This window comes from Lontra canadensis, unplaced genomic scaffold (assembly GCF_010015895.1).
Source record: "Lontra canadensis isolate GAN:19392208 unplaced genomic scaffold, GSC_riverotter_1.0 scaffold2, whole genome shotgun sequence".
Classification (NCBI taxonomy): domain Eukaryota; kingdom Metazoa; phylum Chordata; class Mammalia; order Carnivora; family Mustelidae; genus Lontra; species Lontra canadensis.
Window position 1 is genome coordinate 21,529,856 of NW_022630996.1, and position 17,295 is coordinate 21,547,150.

At 38.9% G+C, this 17,295-nt stretch overlaps 1 protein-coding gene across 4 annotated transcripts in view; it reads right to left on the reverse strand.

Moving 5' to 3' along the window:
* Window positions 1-17,295, reverse strand: part of PTPRZ1 (protein tyrosine phosphatase receptor type Z1) — a 182,214-nt gene that overhangs the window by 74,355 nt on the left and 90,564 nt on the right. For all 4 annotated transcript variants that reach the window (XM_032870494.1, XM_032870511.1, XM_032870503.1 and 1 more), the window contains 4 exons: window positions 8,609-8,788; window positions 6,289-6,440; window positions 3,121-3,216; window positions 2,647-2,713 (listed from right to left, as the gene is read on the reverse strand). In XM_032870494.1, coding sequence (XP_032726385.1) covers window positions 2,647-2,713; window positions 3,121-3,216; window positions 6,289-6,440; window positions 8,609-8,788 — 495 coding nt within the window. The remainder of the gene's footprint in view (window positions 1-2,646; window positions 2,714-3,120; window positions 3,217-6,288; window positions 6,441-8,608; window positions 8,789-17,295) is intronic.

The window sequence follows — 17,295 nt, forward strand, 5'->3', positions numbered from 1 at the left end:
GACTCTGCTTATGGAACATTAATATGCTGTCTTTGTATTGATACTACCTCATCCTCTCTCTCTCCACTCCAAGGGTAGGACAATGCCTAACATAGAGCAGGTGTGGTGGAAGGAAGGGAATGAAAGGTAGGAGGGAGGAATGGGAAATGGGTTTGTCTCTTGGAGAGGAATATAGGAAATGAGTAATCAGCCCACATTGGAATGAGACAGATTTTATAATATACCTGATGATGGCTGAAAGTGTGGTTTGTTGAACTACTCACATTATATGGAGAATATGAAGCAGGATTTGGGAGTTTTGCTACAGTTCCGGTGTCACTGCCTACAGAGAAGCTCTGCCTTCAGTCCCCTTGGCTCCCAGCAGCAATGGCTGAGGGCTGATACTGGGAAGCCTTCCGTTTATTGGGCACGAGCGGATTTTCTAGACTCTGAAATAGATTTAGTCTAAGAACTGTCAAAATAGAAACATTTACCTTTAGGAGGACTTATTTAGTTTGTCCAGATCGTATCTAACAACCATTCAAATCAAACTGACACGTACCGCTAATACACATCTCCACAATGTGGTGGAACAACTCTGTGGGCAGACCAGGAGCTGGATCCCGGCTCCACTCCCACTGACCAGCGGTATCCGCTTAGGTGTCCTCGCCAAATATGTCGAAATATTAAGTATTTAGTGGGTGAGGTGACACACAGGGAGGATTATTCTATCTTCTGGTAAAAGAGGAGGAAGAAGTTGATGCACAGGTAGCAGGGTGGGGAGACAGAACACAGAGTGAAGGAAGGCCAGTGAGGGTGTGTTCCCAGGCAGGCGGCCAGACTGTACGTTCTGCTTCCATGTGCAGAGCCAGGCTGGAGGCGGAGGTGCGCTGCTGGCCATCCAGATTCTCAGGGAGGCTGTTCAGTGGCAGCAGGGGCTCAGATGAAGTGTTTCTCTCAATGGCTTGCAGAGAGTCAATATTAACAAGTAAACTTTAGCCAAAGAACGTGAGCAAAGTGGTTCTTCAGCTCACACGATCCTCAGAGGACCCTTTTAGAGAGCAGGAATCACAGAAGAAGCCTCGAGAAGAAGGGGCCACGATGCCTCAGCGCCCCAAGTCGAGACTAAGGAACCAGTGTTAACACCCCTCTTGTTGGCCCCACGGGCTGATGCGAGGCCCGGGGACATTCAGGCTTCATATTTTACCCCAGTTTCAGTGTAGGAATGCAAGCCAGCTGCCTTCTTTCAGTCTTGACAGAATCCACTTTCTGACTAAATGAGGGAAACATTAAGTGGCTTATGGCATTCAGTGTTGAGCCTTGCAATCTCGTGGATGGAGGGAGAGAATGGCTTCCATCTTGTGTTGATTGTACCTTTCAGAAAAACCTGATGAGAGCAGAGCTGTGTGAGCTCACAAATTCCTGACTTCTGAAAAGCTCTGTCAATTAAGGTCCTTACATGTGATTGACAAAGATGAATCAATCCTAGACACGGCTTTAGCTTTCCAAAAGGATCTATATGAATTTGGTTCCCAATTTCAAGAGTTTGCAGCTTCCCGGAGATGAATAATCCTTATTTTGTTAATAACTCAGGGCCGCGTTAATACTGCGTATGTGGATGCTTATAAAAGATAAAATAACAATAATAACGGGTTTGCTGTCTCTTGCCAATATTGTTACAAGCATTCGCTGTGACAAATGACAAGATTCATGAGATAGCAGGCAGAACAGAATAAGAGCACATGGCATCTTTTTTCTGTGTAAGTGTTTGCCTTCTTCCAAAAACCCCTGTCATAATGGTAAAGTGAAGGGACTATCGAGGAAACCACTAGGAAATAAGTTTTCACTTGAGTATCAATTCTCCTTTCACTTTAAGACACGATTTTTATAAAATTAACTGGTTTCAGATTATAAATTAGAGTCTTTAACAAATGGATAATGCAGGCAGAATAGATAAACACATTTTATTTTTTATTTTTTTAAAGATCTACTTATTTGAGAGAGAGCGTGTGCATGTGTGCATGTAGGCAAGTGCAAGGGGGACACAGAGGGAGAGGGAGAGAGAGAATCCTAAGGAGATTCCTCACTGAGCATGGAGCCCAACTTGGGGTTCAATCCCAGGACCTGAAATCATAACCTGAGCCAAAATCAAGAGTCAGATGCTTAACCAACTGAGCCACCCAGGCACCCGACATAGAGAAATATATTTTAAATGCATGATGTAATTAGATTATTTTCAAGAATAAAATGAGAAAACTTCAACTTCCTACTTACATTAACATTTTATGATTTTTTTAAAAAAATATTTTATTTATTTGACAGAGAGAAATCACAACTAGGCAGAGAGGCAGACACAGAGAGAGGAGGAAGCAGGCGGAGCAGAGAGCCTGATGCGGGGCTCGATCCCAGGACCCTGGATCATGACCTGAGCTGAAGGCAGAGGCCCCAACCCACTGAGCCACCCAGGCGCCCCTTTTATGATTTTTACATGACAAAAATCTCGGGTAAAATGTTCTTTAGTGAGACATGTATAAATTGTATAAAAAGGTGGGTCCTCTTTGAAAAGGTCTTTCCTTCCTCCTTTTGGAATTACTGAATTTGTCACATAATAAAAATTCATATGCATCTGAAACAGAAATCTGGAAGAGATTTCTCCAAACAGCTTACCAAAACGACTAACCCTCTCGACTCCATCAATAATTGCTTTGTAATCCAAATTTTCTTCTATTCCAACCTATTAAAGAAAAGAGACACTCTAAGAATGGGATAAAATATTTGAGTAACTCATCAATAAAATGAAAAGATAGTGAATTCCATTTTAAGTCTCCAAAAGTAAAATCCTCCCAAGGCATACTTTTTTTTTTTTCCCACAGCAAGATAAAAACAAATAAAGAAAAAACACATAAGCAAATCTGCGCACTCCCGGAACCATTTGCTCCAGCCAGAAGCGACATACCCAATTAATGCATGCAAGGATCCCCTTTTAAAAACACACCAGCCAAGGAGTTGTTCTATTTGAAAATGATCACAACTTATTCCACCTGTGAGCACTTGTATTTGTTAAAAAGTATGCCTTGTTATGTCACATCCTGTGATTAAAGAAGGAATTAAGTTAGCATTAAATCTATATATAATGATTACCTCAAATAAAATGGATAAAGCTCTTAACTTCCCTTTTCCTTTTACTGCTTCCTCAAAACTTGAAAATCGGTCCTCATCAAAGCAGTAGATCTGCATCTATGAAATATAACAATGACAGCCTTATCACACACAAAGACATCACAAAAGTCACCAAAGAGACAATAAACTAATTTACCAATTCAGTAAACACTATTTGAAAAATTCTGTAAACTGTATAATCCTATATTCTGTAGAGTTTCAAATATTTTATGAATTCCATGTATGTACAACTGCATTTACTATCACTTATCCTCCTCAGTGAGGAGGGAAATGCGAAGTTAGACACATCTGGGAGAGAAATGGTCACTTTGACATTACCAGGGAATACTGAGGTAGTAATATACTAGAACAATTATCTAATGTTATAAATTATCAAATGTTATTTTAACTATTTTGCTGGAATTCTTTCAAATATGGTTTCAACTTTCTTGATGGTCTGAGTTACCTTTTTTGGACATTATCATACTGCATTCTTTTTTTTTTTTTTTAAGATTTATTTATTTATATATTTGAGAGAGCACGGGGCAGGGCAGAGGGAGAGGGAGTGAGAGTGGATGCACCACCCAGGTGCATGCTATTAGTAGTGAAACTCTAAAGGACTTTCTGCTTCTACCTAAAAAGATACCAAGAAGAATTTTAAGTTCCTTATTTTAAGTGTCCTCTTCTGCTGCTGGGCTATATTCCTTGTTAATTTCTACTTCAGCCCATGTGTCTGTTGACAATGGCCCCTACTCTCGCTTATAATTTGGTGCTCCCCATGTCATGAGCTTGGAAATCAGGTAATGTAGCTAGTTAGAAGAATAATTAAGGGGAAAGCAGAAAGCCTCTGTGAAGACCAATGCATGATTGGGGGCTATGACTGCAGAAACAGCAGGTGTTGGGCAGAGAATGGCAGTGGCTCCTGCCTTGGGTGATCGCAAAGCCTTTTCAGAGAAAGGACTGCTCAACTAACCCCTAAAGGATAGGCAGCATAAAAACTGACCGATGAAAAAGCAGAAGAGGTGAATGTATGTTCAAGTCAGTGGGGCCAGTAGGCAAGAAAGAACTGTGGGAAGTGGGAAGTAATTGGTTGTGATTGCGGCTGAGCACGTGGGAGAGAAGAGGAGATGGGGCTGCAGGGGCCCCGCCAGGAAGCCCATGAGATAGTCCCAACCCTTTGCTCTTGAGAGCAACAGAGAACACTGGATGCACTTCGGTTAACAGGAGTGGGGAGGTGGCAGGCCTTTCAGGGAAGAGGGCTCAGAATGGAGGAGAATAAGACTAGAGAGAGAGGGAGACCAGCTGGGGGACATTTAACAATCTAAGTTAGTGACAAAGGTAGTTTGAACTTTCTTCTGCCCTCCCACATCATTTAGGGGCAGAACTGAGAAGACCTCCTTGTAGGATGCAGGAAACCAGGAAAAAAAAAAAAAAGACCAAGTCAAGGATATCCCCGAGTTCTGCTGCTTGCACAATTACATGGAGAGAGTTTAAAAAAGGAGAAGCAACAAACAAACAATCCCTCTTAAGATTCAAGTTCTTGAGAACTTGAGAGGCTTTTTAAATAAGAAAAATATTTGAGGTTTAGTGCACAGATTCTGTACCATTTATTTGGCTGGTTTAGGGCTTTTCTTGTTGTTAGGGTTTTTCTTGATTTTTCCTCTTTGCTCTCAATAAGTAGTATTGTGACATAGCAAACTCCCTGAAGTGACAATGTTATGTTTAATGGATTGAATTCTATTTCTTTGACAAACCAAATTTGATAAATGTGCTTTTCCTTAAGGATATTTAATATATTGAAAAACATAAATTTGTAAGCTATAAATTAGAATGTGCTTATCCATATCAAAAATTTTTAGTCCTTTAACAGATAATTCACTTGTCTTATTTTTATTATCAGTAATTATTTTGACTATAAAAGTAATACAGTTTCACTATAAATAATTTTAAAAACATGGGAATTTTAAAGGATAGGAGAAAAGGTACCTAAAATGCCATCACCCAGGGAAAAATCACTATTCATGTCTTTTTGGTTTCCCTCAATTATTTTTACAAGGGAATTTAATAATTCCCTTTCTCATTTAATCCTCATAATAACTTCATAAGGCAGATGCTATTCTTATGTCAATTTCACAAGCGAGACACGGAAGCTTAGGTTAATTAAATATTTGTATAATGTCACGTCTATAACACCTAAATGGTGAAGTCAGTATTCAAACCTAGTCCATTCAACTTAGACTCTGGACCCTCAGTCACTATTTAATTAGTTTTCACGTTTCACAAAATCAGAGTATTAAATACTGTGCATACTATTTTACATCCTGCTTTTAAAAAGCAGTAATATCTTAAAAAAGAAAAACCCATTAATATCTTTTGATGAATTTTTGTGTAAATTATTCAAACATACGATTTTTATAAGACCTGTAATATTCCATCACAATGGAATTTAAAATATATTTTTATTTTTCAGTATTCTCACAACCCCGAGATCAAGAATTGCAGGGTCTACTGACTGAGCCAGCCAGGAGCCCTTCCATCATAATGTATTTATAATCATTTCCTTTTCTTTCAACTTTTCATTATTGTAAATAAATCTTTGCACATACATTTTTGAGCATGTCTTGTTTTTTAGACTAAATTGTTAAAAGTGGAAATGGTGGGCATTGGGAACGAAACATTTAAAGTTCTGGATAAAAACAAGCAAACTACCAATTTAATACTCTTTCCACACATATATGAAAGTGTTTGTTTTACTGCATACTCATTATTTATTAGAATTACATATATATATTACCAATTTTAAAGTTGAAAAATGTTCTCATTTATTTTGCATTTCTTTGATTCTTCAGTAAATTGATAAAATTTCCCCTTTTTTTTCCCTCCTGAGCTGTGGAAGGAATTTCATTTATTCCTTCACCATCAGCATTTGCTGGTCAGACGTCTACAGTGCGGCCGTCTGGCTTGCCAGGAAGTGGAAAATCAAGTATGATCATTATTGAGTTTAGTCTAATGAAAAAGGAAGATACTAACAAGAAACAAAATATAACTATAAATTATAAAATTGGATTCGAAGTTAATCAAATTATATGCCACATAAAATCTCAATGATTTAGAAAATGAAACCAGCGGCCAGTGGAACCAGTGACTTACCTCAAGTGGAAATTTCTGTCCTTCTAAACTATGTTCTGACCCTTCAGAAGACATATTGCATTTTCCCCAGTGGAAAGTGATCTTGCTTGCTTTGAACACCACTTCTGAAACTCCTCCACTGAGACGGTAGTCATTAGTGAGGTTAATTTCCACTTAAAAGAAAAAACACAAAGTTGTATCTATGTTTCAGTAAATCAAAATTATAAATTTCAACTAAATTTTCTCCTATCAAAGATACACTAAGAAAGTCATTTATTTGATAAATAAATAACATAGTAATAATGAGTAATCATAATAATAAAATAAATACAAAACAAGTCACCATTTGGAAGCTGAACTTGTAACTCTGCAAAATACACTCTGTGTATCGTATTGCCCCAAATATAAACTAAAACAAAGACCTTAACTTCGGTATGACTCTAACAGCAGAAGACTGCCAGTCCACCTGCCCTCTTCCATTTGGTGTCCTAAGACTGCCATTCCCCCAGAGCTCTGCTTTCCTAAGGCATTTGATGGTAGTGAGGGGACACAGCAAAGAGAGAGGGAACAGAAGAGTGGAGGAGAAAATCATCTCTTGGGAGTGCCCCGCACTTCTTACTTTCAACCCTTCCTACTCCTTATCAGGCAGGTGTTTTCGTCCCATGTCCTGATCCCTACAAGCAAACATCATCCCAGGCTTCATCAGGCTCTGGAACTTCTGTCCCACACTGTGGCAAAGCAGGTGGGAAATCCATTCCCACTGATGGGTTTTGGCCATGTGATGTTTGGCAACTCAGAATCTTAAACTCTCCTATTTGAGTTCCACAGCAGATATTTTGACTTTATTTTACAAATGATCCAAAGATTAATGTTTCTTTTGAGAGCCTTATGCTAGATTTTAATGTCTCTCCATCAGATTTAAATAGTCTTTGTTCCATCAGGTAGAAACCACTTGTTGGCATTAGGGACTGAATCCAACACTGCGGCCAGCTAGCTAGAGGTCTAAACTTCCCTCAGTAATAACAACAACAACAAGCACAACAGCGACATTCATGGGTCACTTCCAATGTGCTATACTTCACACAGAGTACTTTACATGTGTTAAACATTTGATTTTTACAGAACTTCACACAATGAAGGAAGAGATACCATTATAGTCCATGTTAGTGATAAGGAAACTGAATCAGAGAGAGCTTAAATAATTTGCTAAAGTTTCCACAAATCATAGTTCCACTTTAAAGAGCCAGTAGTGAACCTAAAAAGCACGCTCTAAGGGTAAATTGACCTTGACCACACTCCACTAAGAAAAATAAAGCAGAGGTTACACGTTTTACGTCTTTGTAACATCCTTCAAAACTGGTAATGAAAATGTCAAGATTTGGGACAACATGCTTTTATGAATTTAATTAACATCTTACAATGTATAGTAATTTTATTAATTATTCATTCATTGAGAAACAATGAATGTTTATTATGTATCAGGAATTGATATAGAAAAATTCTTACCCTCATGGGACCTAAAATGAAATTACTACATTCAAATAATTGCATTACCAAAATATCAGTAACAGAGAAAGAATTCACTAATGATAAAACCACTCAGCATAACTCATAACTTAGAATATTTTTTCTATGAGTTTATTTGTTTTTATTCTATAACTTCCTGATATACATACAATTTTATTTAAAATATGGTATCAGAAAAGGAAAGCCCTTTACTTTTCAAGACTATTTTGTCCCTCTACTGTTCACTGGAATTTTTTATGGTATTATAATTTGCATGTTTAGAAAAAAAGACAGTCTTTTTAAAAAAAGCAGTTACAGAGTGTTTCCTAAGGACAGTATATAATTTTAAACTTTCTATATAGAAATGCTACTGATTTCTTTGTTAAAATTTAATTATAGATGATTGCTTTTTTTGTACCCCAGTATTGAATGTAGCATGACGCTGAGCAACCAGAGCCAATACGTTGTCCAAGAAAAGGAAATTCTGATTAACTAAGTGATTTAACCAGAGATGGGAGATATAAGCTGTATACTGCATTATCTTTACCACATCCTCTGGTGGAGGCACCATTATTGTTTTATTACTGAAGAACATAATGTGATGACTTTGGTCATTTTATTCTTATACACATTTTCAAAATGTTATTGAAACTTCCCACTTACTGCATTTTATTTGGTTTCTTCTACCTTTAGCTTCTATGCAGTTCATAGAATATCACACAAAGAAAATGAAATGAAATAAAATGAAGGACATGAAAATGAAATGAAACGGATATAAACATACTGTAAGCCCAATGAACATATTAAAGTCACAAACAAAATGCAAACAGTTTACCTGTTTTCCCAGTGTTATGAATGAATGTGTTTTCCAAAGACGTTTTATCCCAACCCTGAAATTTAAGATTCTTTAGATTCACATTGACTTGGGTAAGATCTTCATCGATATTGATAGGAGACTGTTTGGGGCTACTACATGTTGGGTATTTCTTTCCCCAGTTTTTTTGATTCAGTGCTCCTAAGGAAAGGAAAGAGTAAGAAGTTAGTTTCTTAAATTACTATGCAAAAGCAACATTTTATATTATAAAGTTGCTCATATGTTACATAAAAATAGATACAATAGTAGAAAAAAATGGAATCTCTTTGAATCAGTTCATTAAACAACTGTGCATGGTTGTGGGTTCTAGGCTCTACTGTGATACACTATAAAAAGAGGCCTATAAGAGAAGCTATGTCAAGTTCAGGGTTCAACAATGGCTTTGCTTAGCCATCAGACTCTTCCAAATCAACAGAAAAACTAGGTGCTGTATCAGGTAGTTCGGATGAGCCCAGGTTCCAGATTGAAAAGTGTCCAGATGGCAGGTGTTAAATTCTGACTTCCTTAGCACTCTCAATGCGGGTAGTTTCCTTCAGACCTTCTGTCACCCCTGCCTTTCAATGATCTGGTTTAACTGTCATCTGCTCAGGGTCTGATTTATAAAAACACAATCACCATGCTCTCCTTGAAATATCTCCTCCTCTCTCTCACTCTTTTTTTTTTTTTTTTTTTTTTTTTTTTAGACTGTCCAGGGACTGGCATGCAGCCCAGACTTTTTTTTTTTTTTCTTTTACTCTTTTTTTTTTTTTTGGTCATGAAGTCTACCAGGTTTTATGAAACAGAAAACAAGGTTTCTATAAAGATTTTGCCTATGCTAAAGTGAATTTCCACCTGTTCCACAGAATGCACCGTCCTTTAAAGCAAAGCTGCCCTGTGCTGCCTTTATTTCACGCTACCTGAAATAAAGGTTATGAAATGAAGGTTACCTCTTGTAAACTTGTCATTGGATATGACCTTAGCTAGAGCCCAAGCAACACAAAGAACAGGTATGTTTTATTTAAAAGTCTTAAACTTTTCTCTTTCTACATGTCTCCAGCCATCCCACCCAAGAGCAGGGTGGCAGCAGTTTTTGGCTTACCTCCCTTTCAAACGCTTCTCTTTTAGAAAATGGGCATGGGTGGGGCGCCTGGGTGGTTCAGTCAGTTAAGCTTCCACCTTCTGATCTGGTCATGATCTCAGGGTCCTGGGATCAAGCTCTACCTCCAGGCACACGCTCAGCAGGAAGTCTGCTTCTCCCTCTCCCTCTGCCCCTCCCCAGCACTCATGCTGTCTCTCTTTCACTCTCTCTCTCTAATAAATAAAATCTTAAAAAAAAAAATAGAAAATGAGTGTGGGTAAAGCCAAGATTTTACATGGTTAATGTTTAGAGAAATTAGAAGTAAGCCTATCCTCCATAAAACCCAAGACTCTGCCATCTTGTTTTTGTGATAAAGGCATCAGAGAAGATTTTCACTTCCATGCAAAGCTCTCATAATGTGACAAAGCGAACTTTGCATAATTTAGCCCAGGAAAGAAATATTAATTAGTCATGCCATGAAATGGCCTAGATAGCCAGGAAAAATGAGGTAATTCATCTCCTCGTGAGCATCTACCAAAATCAATAGGTGCTGAAAACTCATTTTATTTTAAAATCTAGCTCTATTCCTAGAGAGAGCTGGAATGTGGTATGCTTTAAATTTGCCCAGGGGTGCATATTTTGGCTTCCAGGAACAGCTCTAATGATTTGAGTAATGATATGTTAATTTCACTGTAAAGAACTCTGGCACGTGGGAAAGAAAACACTGTTTGCTTCACTAATGTCAGTGCAAGAGAAGCAGAGAAACCACACATGCACCAACAAGACCCTTTGTATTGCTTACATTTTTTAAGGCGCTGCAAGAAATTTTCAAGGACCCTTAGGAAGAGTCTCACGATTGTGGTGCCACAAACACTGTAAAGTGTTTAGTAACTCTGCCTATGATTAATAAGCCTACTATTTCCCACATTATTTAGTGGTCATTTCTGTGTGGGTTCAAATCTGGCATACCCCCCCCTAAACACTTGGATTTCTGCCCTGAAGTAAACTCCTCCTACGATCTTGGTCATCCTCTGAACATGAAAGTCATCCTAGTGCCTCTGGTTCCTTCCCACCAAGCCCTTTTGGGTCGACTCTCAAATTATATCCTTATCAGCTGGCTTCTCATCCCAACTGTCACCAGCCTCGTCCAACCCACTGTCCCGGTGAGCCTGTCTCTGTCTTGCTATCTCACAAGCAGAATCATCATCACCTAGGAGATTGTTAGGGAGCGTCAGGCCTCCATCCTAACGTTGCTAAGTCAGAATCTAATTTTAACCGGATCCCCAGAAGATTCATATACACATTAAATTTTGAGAAGCAATGGCTTAGGCATCTCCAGTGCCTTCTAATCGGTCTCCAGCTTCTTCTCTGGCCCCCATCTCCAAATCCGTTCTCCACCTACATGGTAGGAAAAATTCTGAGATGCCTCTGGCAAATTCCCACACTCGGTTGTACAGGTCCTGTCTAATCTCTTCTACTCAAAGGTGGGCAGGCTGTGAATATAATGGAATAGTCATTCCCTTAATTGGGTTACGTTATATGACAAAGGTGATGGGAGTCCCTGCTATGATAATGTTCTATTACAGAAGGCTCAGTCACAGCAGAAAGATTCAAAGTGTGAGAGATTCTCCTGCTGGCTCTGAAGCAGTAGGCGGCTAGGCTGGAAGAGGGGTACATACAGCTAGGATCTAAGAGCACCCCCAGGCTGACAGCCCGGAAAGACAAACACATAATATGTCAGTTACAAAAAGACAAATGCTGTATGAGTCCGTTTACATGAGGTAGCTAAAGTCACCAAATTCATAGAGAGAGAAAGCAGAATAGTTACCAGGAGACAGGGGAGGGGAAGCTGTTGAATGGGTACAGAATTTCAGATTTGCAAGATGAAAAGGTTCTGGGGATGTGTTTCACAAGTGTGAGTGCATTTAACACTACTGAACTGTATACTTAAAAAACCGTTAAGATAGACAATTTTTTGTTCTTTACCACAGTGGAAAAAATGGTAAAGACGGCAAAAACAAACAAAAGACAGGGACCTGGATCTCAGTCCTGCAAAAAAAGAAGTGACTCCTGTGGACGAGCTGTATAAGCCCTAGGCCGTGCAGGAGCACATGGCCCCGCTAGCATCCTGGCTGTAGACTTAGCAGACCCTGAGCAGAGACCCAGTTAAGTAGTCCCTCCTCTCTGACTCCTGACCCACGGACACTAGGAGATAATAAGTGTGTTCAAAAGCCACACAATTTGGGGCGCCTGGGTGGTTCGGTCGGTTAAGCGTCTGACTCTGGATTTCCTTTCAGGTCATGATCTCAGGGTCGTGAGATTGAACCCCGAATGGAGCCCTGTGTCAGGCTCCGTACTCAATGGGGAGTCTGCTTAAGATTCTCTTTCTCTCTCTCTCTCTGCCCCTCCCCCTGCTTGCACTCTCTAAATAAATGAATAAATAAATAAAATCTTTTAAAACAATAAAATAAAAGCCACTGAATTTGTAGCAATTTGTTATGCAGAAAACTAGTACAATTAGTATCTACAGTAAACTTTTAATGTATATATCAGATCATGTGTCACTTCCTGATCTGGGTCCCTCTAATACCTTTCATTCCATTCAAAAGAAAATATAAGCTCCTTACCAGGACCAAGAGGTTCTCTAAGATACCATCATTCCTATTCTCTCCCATCTCATTTCCTAGCCCCCAGCATTAATCACTCTGTTCCAGTCACACAGGCTTCTTTTCTTTCCCTGGAGCGTGGGAAGCCATGGGTCTTGGCACTTGCTGTCACTTCTTCCAGGAACACTTCCTGGACTGCTTTGCCCGCCCCCCCAACACCCCACCCCCCACCCCGGAAGGCCCACTCACTCACTCTCCCACTTCTATCAGGTCTTTGCTCAAATGCATCTCTCTGGGGAGACTCTCTCTGAACGTCCTGCATTAAAAAAAAAAACCACTTCTCTCTCTTGCTCATTCTCAATCCCCTCTCTTTATTTTTGTTCTCTTAAAATATTATGTTTATTTATTTGTTTCCACACCCCAGAAGCTAGAAAAAAAAGCCTGGGACATAGTACATGTTCAATAAATACTAGCTCAGTGCCTAAATCAGCCAAATAAAAAATGATCATTACTTTTGTTTCATAAGTTTAAAATTTCAAAGAGATCTAACATGAAATGTCAACAGAAAAAAAATAATTAAAGAAACATTTCTAAAATCAGCAGTAAGTCATATTTGACCATTCATTACATGACAATTTTGTGGGCTAGTCCCTAATAAACTTCAAGATCTGTAAATTTAGACATTTTATATCCCAATAATGCTAAGTGACTGGATTATATTTGAAGTGTATCAAATGATTACACTGAATGTGGACCCAGTTTAAAACACCAACTAGATCACGGTGCCAAGTACAGTACACATTCAAGAAGACTCCTGAAAGGCAGCGGGGAACTGGAAGCGCAGGCTCAGGCCAGGAATCCCGCAGGCTGGGAGGAGGCCCCAGGAACCCCACGTTCACCTCCGGGTCGCCCCCAACCTCGGCGCATGCCCACCTACCAGCCCCTCTCCCCAATCAGCCCTCTGCCCTGCCAGCCCCTTCCACACTCGGCTGCCCTCTCCCGCCACGGGCGGCCCGCCTCCTTCTGAACCCCTTACCTTTCCATTCTCAGGGCTGCCATTAAGAACAGGTCACCCGCCTCATGGCACTGCCCTCACTGGGTCCTGAGTCATCACCCTCCCACCTGGCTTTCCTCCCACCTTTTCCTTCTCCCGCCCTTCCCTTCCCTCCACCCACTCAAAAAAACAAAACAAACAAACAAAAAACCCCAAAAAAACCCCAAAAAGCTAAAAAGAAGAAGAAGAAAAAAACTAAGACTATTGAATTTTTGTGATTAAAAGACCAAAAAGAAAAAAAAAAATCCAGAGTTTTTTCGGCAAAAGTCTGTAACAGAAAAAGTTCATAAAAATAATAACTTGAGGTTCTTCTTGCAAAGGACTCTAGAAACAAGGTTGTTTAAATCGTTAAAAATAGAAAGCTAAAGGAAGTAAACTAATGAAGTGTTAAAATTGTGCACAAGAATGAAGCATAGATCAAAGAAGCACTAAGTAGATTTTACCTATCTTTAATAATGAAATATTAGATTAATTTTATGCTTAAACATTATTTTTTTAATTTCCAAATTAATATGTTTAATGTCACAACTGGAAATGTCAGTGGTTAAAGGCGGGTTGATGTACCTGAGGAAGCAGGTGTAGACAGAATTCATTAGAACTAGATTTTATCCACCTGAGTGTTATTAGCAACTGTTGTGAAGGAAGAAATTAGGACTCACTATGGTTGCAACAGAAGATTATCAGGGTGATTACCCATAAAGAGGACTGCAGAGTATTAAATGTCAGCTCTAGACAATTAAAATAAATTACTCATTCACATACCCATCCATTCTTTCATCCACATATTGCCTCATCTGAATTAGTATCATTCCTATAAATTTCCTGTTGCTTTCCTCTATGGGAGCACTTAACAGACTGTATTTTGTTTGTTAATTTATCTAACTCATCTATATGGTATTGCCAAGCTTCGAGTCTGGCACATAGTAGAAATAAATAAAATGCTTGTGATATAGTCCTTGTGCACCAAATAAATATATTCAATATTTATATTCTGTGCCTTCTCTATTCCAAACAGAATGGAAAGCAATTCTAGACTCTGTGGGAGATCTGCACGAGCTCACGTTTGTTTGATGGTCTGTTTATTCTTGCATTCCAGAAGGTGGGGGCGGGGGGCGTGTGAAGTCTGAAGTAGACAAATGACTAAAGGAGTAGATGGGATGGAAATAAATGTGAGATCAAAAGCACATAATGGAGGTGTTGAGGGAAGCATAGAATCTTGACAGGCAGAAGGAACCAAGAACAAACTAGGGTGGTAGAAAAGTTCAGGCAGTGCTCAGAAAGAAGTGAGCCATCTAGCTTGGTCCAACGAGCAAGCGTGGACATTAAGCAATTCTAGAAGGAGAGGAAAGGCAGATGGACCAATTGTCCCCGGGTAGGCCAATGGGAAGCACAGACTCTCATGAAGAGTCAGGAGCTCACAGCTGCCTTATCAGAGAGATTAGATTAAGCCCGCGGGAATGCGGGATAGGAAGAAACAGAGACACTTCTTAATTTGGGGCAATTTCAAATGCATCTTCTATTGTCTTCATTTGATTCTTACAGAATCCCTGGGTAATGGACTGAATGCCCCAATTTTCGTGTTAAAAATTTTAACAGGATCCCCAGTGTGATGGTATTCAGAGATGGGGCCTTTAGGAGCCGATCAGATCATAAGGGCAGAGCCCTTCTGAATGGGGTTAGTGCTCTTACGAAAGAGATCCCAGAGAGATCTCTCACCCCGCCCCCCACCCTGTGAGGTTACTGTGGAAATATAGTGATCTAAGGAAGTAGCCCTCGATAGCACCTTCATCTTGAACCTCCAACCTCCAAAACCATAAAAAGTAAACTTGCGTTGTTTACAAGTTACTAGTCCCAAGTTACTGGTATTTGTGATAACTGCCTGAGCAGCTAAAACACCCTGTTATACTTATTTGTCTGTCTCTTAATCATACTGTAATTTCAGTATCTTTCTTAGAATCTGGCACTTAAGGATAAAATAATTGTTTCCTGAATGAATCTGTACTTCAGATAAGATCTCTGCGTTACCTACCCTTCGATGTTCTTGTACTACACATCTTGACCAATGAGCTCTCTAACTTGAAACACAGTTTTAAATACATTCTGTGTAGAAAAATATTAGTCCACCAGTACCTGGTATATAAAAAAAAATCAACCGAAGAAAACCAAAGTTTAAAATAAAGAGGAATGAGTTAAAAACAACAACAACAACAACAAAAAGCCAATGCAGGTTTTTAATATTTGAAGAAGAAAGTGAGAAAGGGATGAAAATGAAAGGAAATTCAAAGAAAAAACCATTTTGCTTTCTTCGTGCATTATTCCTGTTGAATCTTACCTTCCAGTATCAGAAAAATGGATAAAATAATTTTAATACATATATTTATAATAATTATAGTATTGGGTATTCAGCAGAGAGCCACTGAAAATTCCTAGAAATGATAAAAATCCCAACGTTTACTTGTTTTTCTTTAAACATTTATTTATTTGAGAGAGAGTGAGCGAGCAAGCCGGGGGGCAGAGGGTGAGGGAAAGAGGGGAGAGAGAATCTCAAAAGACTGTGCTAAGCACAAAGCCTGAGCTGGGGCTTGACTTCAACACCCTGAGATCAGATCTGAGCTGAAACCAAGAGTCAGACACTTTAACCCAAGTAAATAACATTTACTTTTTTTTAAGGTTACCATAAACTGCTGATGTTTACCAAGATTTGAACAATTGTACACTTAGAACTGATTCTTTAAAGACCACAAAATAAAAATATATACTTTTTAATCTTAATGAATTACTTTTCTAGCCCAGTTTTGATGTAAGAAAATGTTTGCATGTCTACATATTTACATATAAAAATATTAATGAGCAGATAGAAATGTAATATTGAAGTGTGGAGTGTGGTGAGGACTGTAGCATCTATTATTAATTGCCTTGAATTAACTCCACTCAATATTCCACACACTGTAAGTTACAGCTTTATAAATTACTAGGGGCTTTCTTCCTATATGCTAAGGAATCTACCAAAAACCAAAATATAAGTCACTGAAATAGTATAAAGCTCTTGGTAGTGAATGACTTGGGTCAAATATCAGTTAAATCCAATATAAAAATGAAACAAATCAGTGTTATTATCAATGAAAATTCAGTACAGAATTTAGAACTCCAGCACAAAAAAAAGATGATATATTTAAGGAGACATTTTCAGATGCTGCAGTCATCTGCTTGAGAAAGGGGGCTTCCTCAAAGACAAGAAACTAGAACACACCAGGAAATGTCATCACATTAACTGACTGAAAGCAAAGAAGGATGTCTGAGCTAACTTCCCATGGTGGAAGCAAGAATGAGGATGCATTTACGTGCACAAATTAGCACGGCTGTTTCTGTTCCTGGCCAAACAGAGGTTTTCTGGGGCTCCCAAAAGCAAAGCAGTTGGCGAATATAGATAATGGTTGTTATTAGAACTGGACTGAAAGCAGATCAAATGCAAACAATTTCAGAATGAGAAACTGTTTAGTCAAGACCTCATTTTCCTTTATCTTCTGTTCTAATGGGACCCTCACATCAGGATAGCAGAAAATCTTGGCAAGCCTGGTCGATATATCCAGTTGAGACCTGTCAGGGAAGGTAGATACCAATTTATCTAGAAAAATGCTAGCACAAATGTTCCTTAAGCATTAAAATATTTAAGAAAATAGATCCATGAATACAGAGAACAAACTGGTGGTTGCCAGAAGGGAAGGGAGTGGGGGAGACGGACACAAAGGAGGGAAAGGGAGTAGGAGGTACAGGCTTCTAGTAATGGAGGAAGAAGTCCCAGGAATGAAAGATACAGCATAGGGATTATAGTCAGTGGTATTATAATAGCACTGTATGGTGACAGATGGTAGCTTGAGCATAGCATAACTTTTCTTTGGAAAAAAAAAAAGAAATTATTAACTGAAGTTCA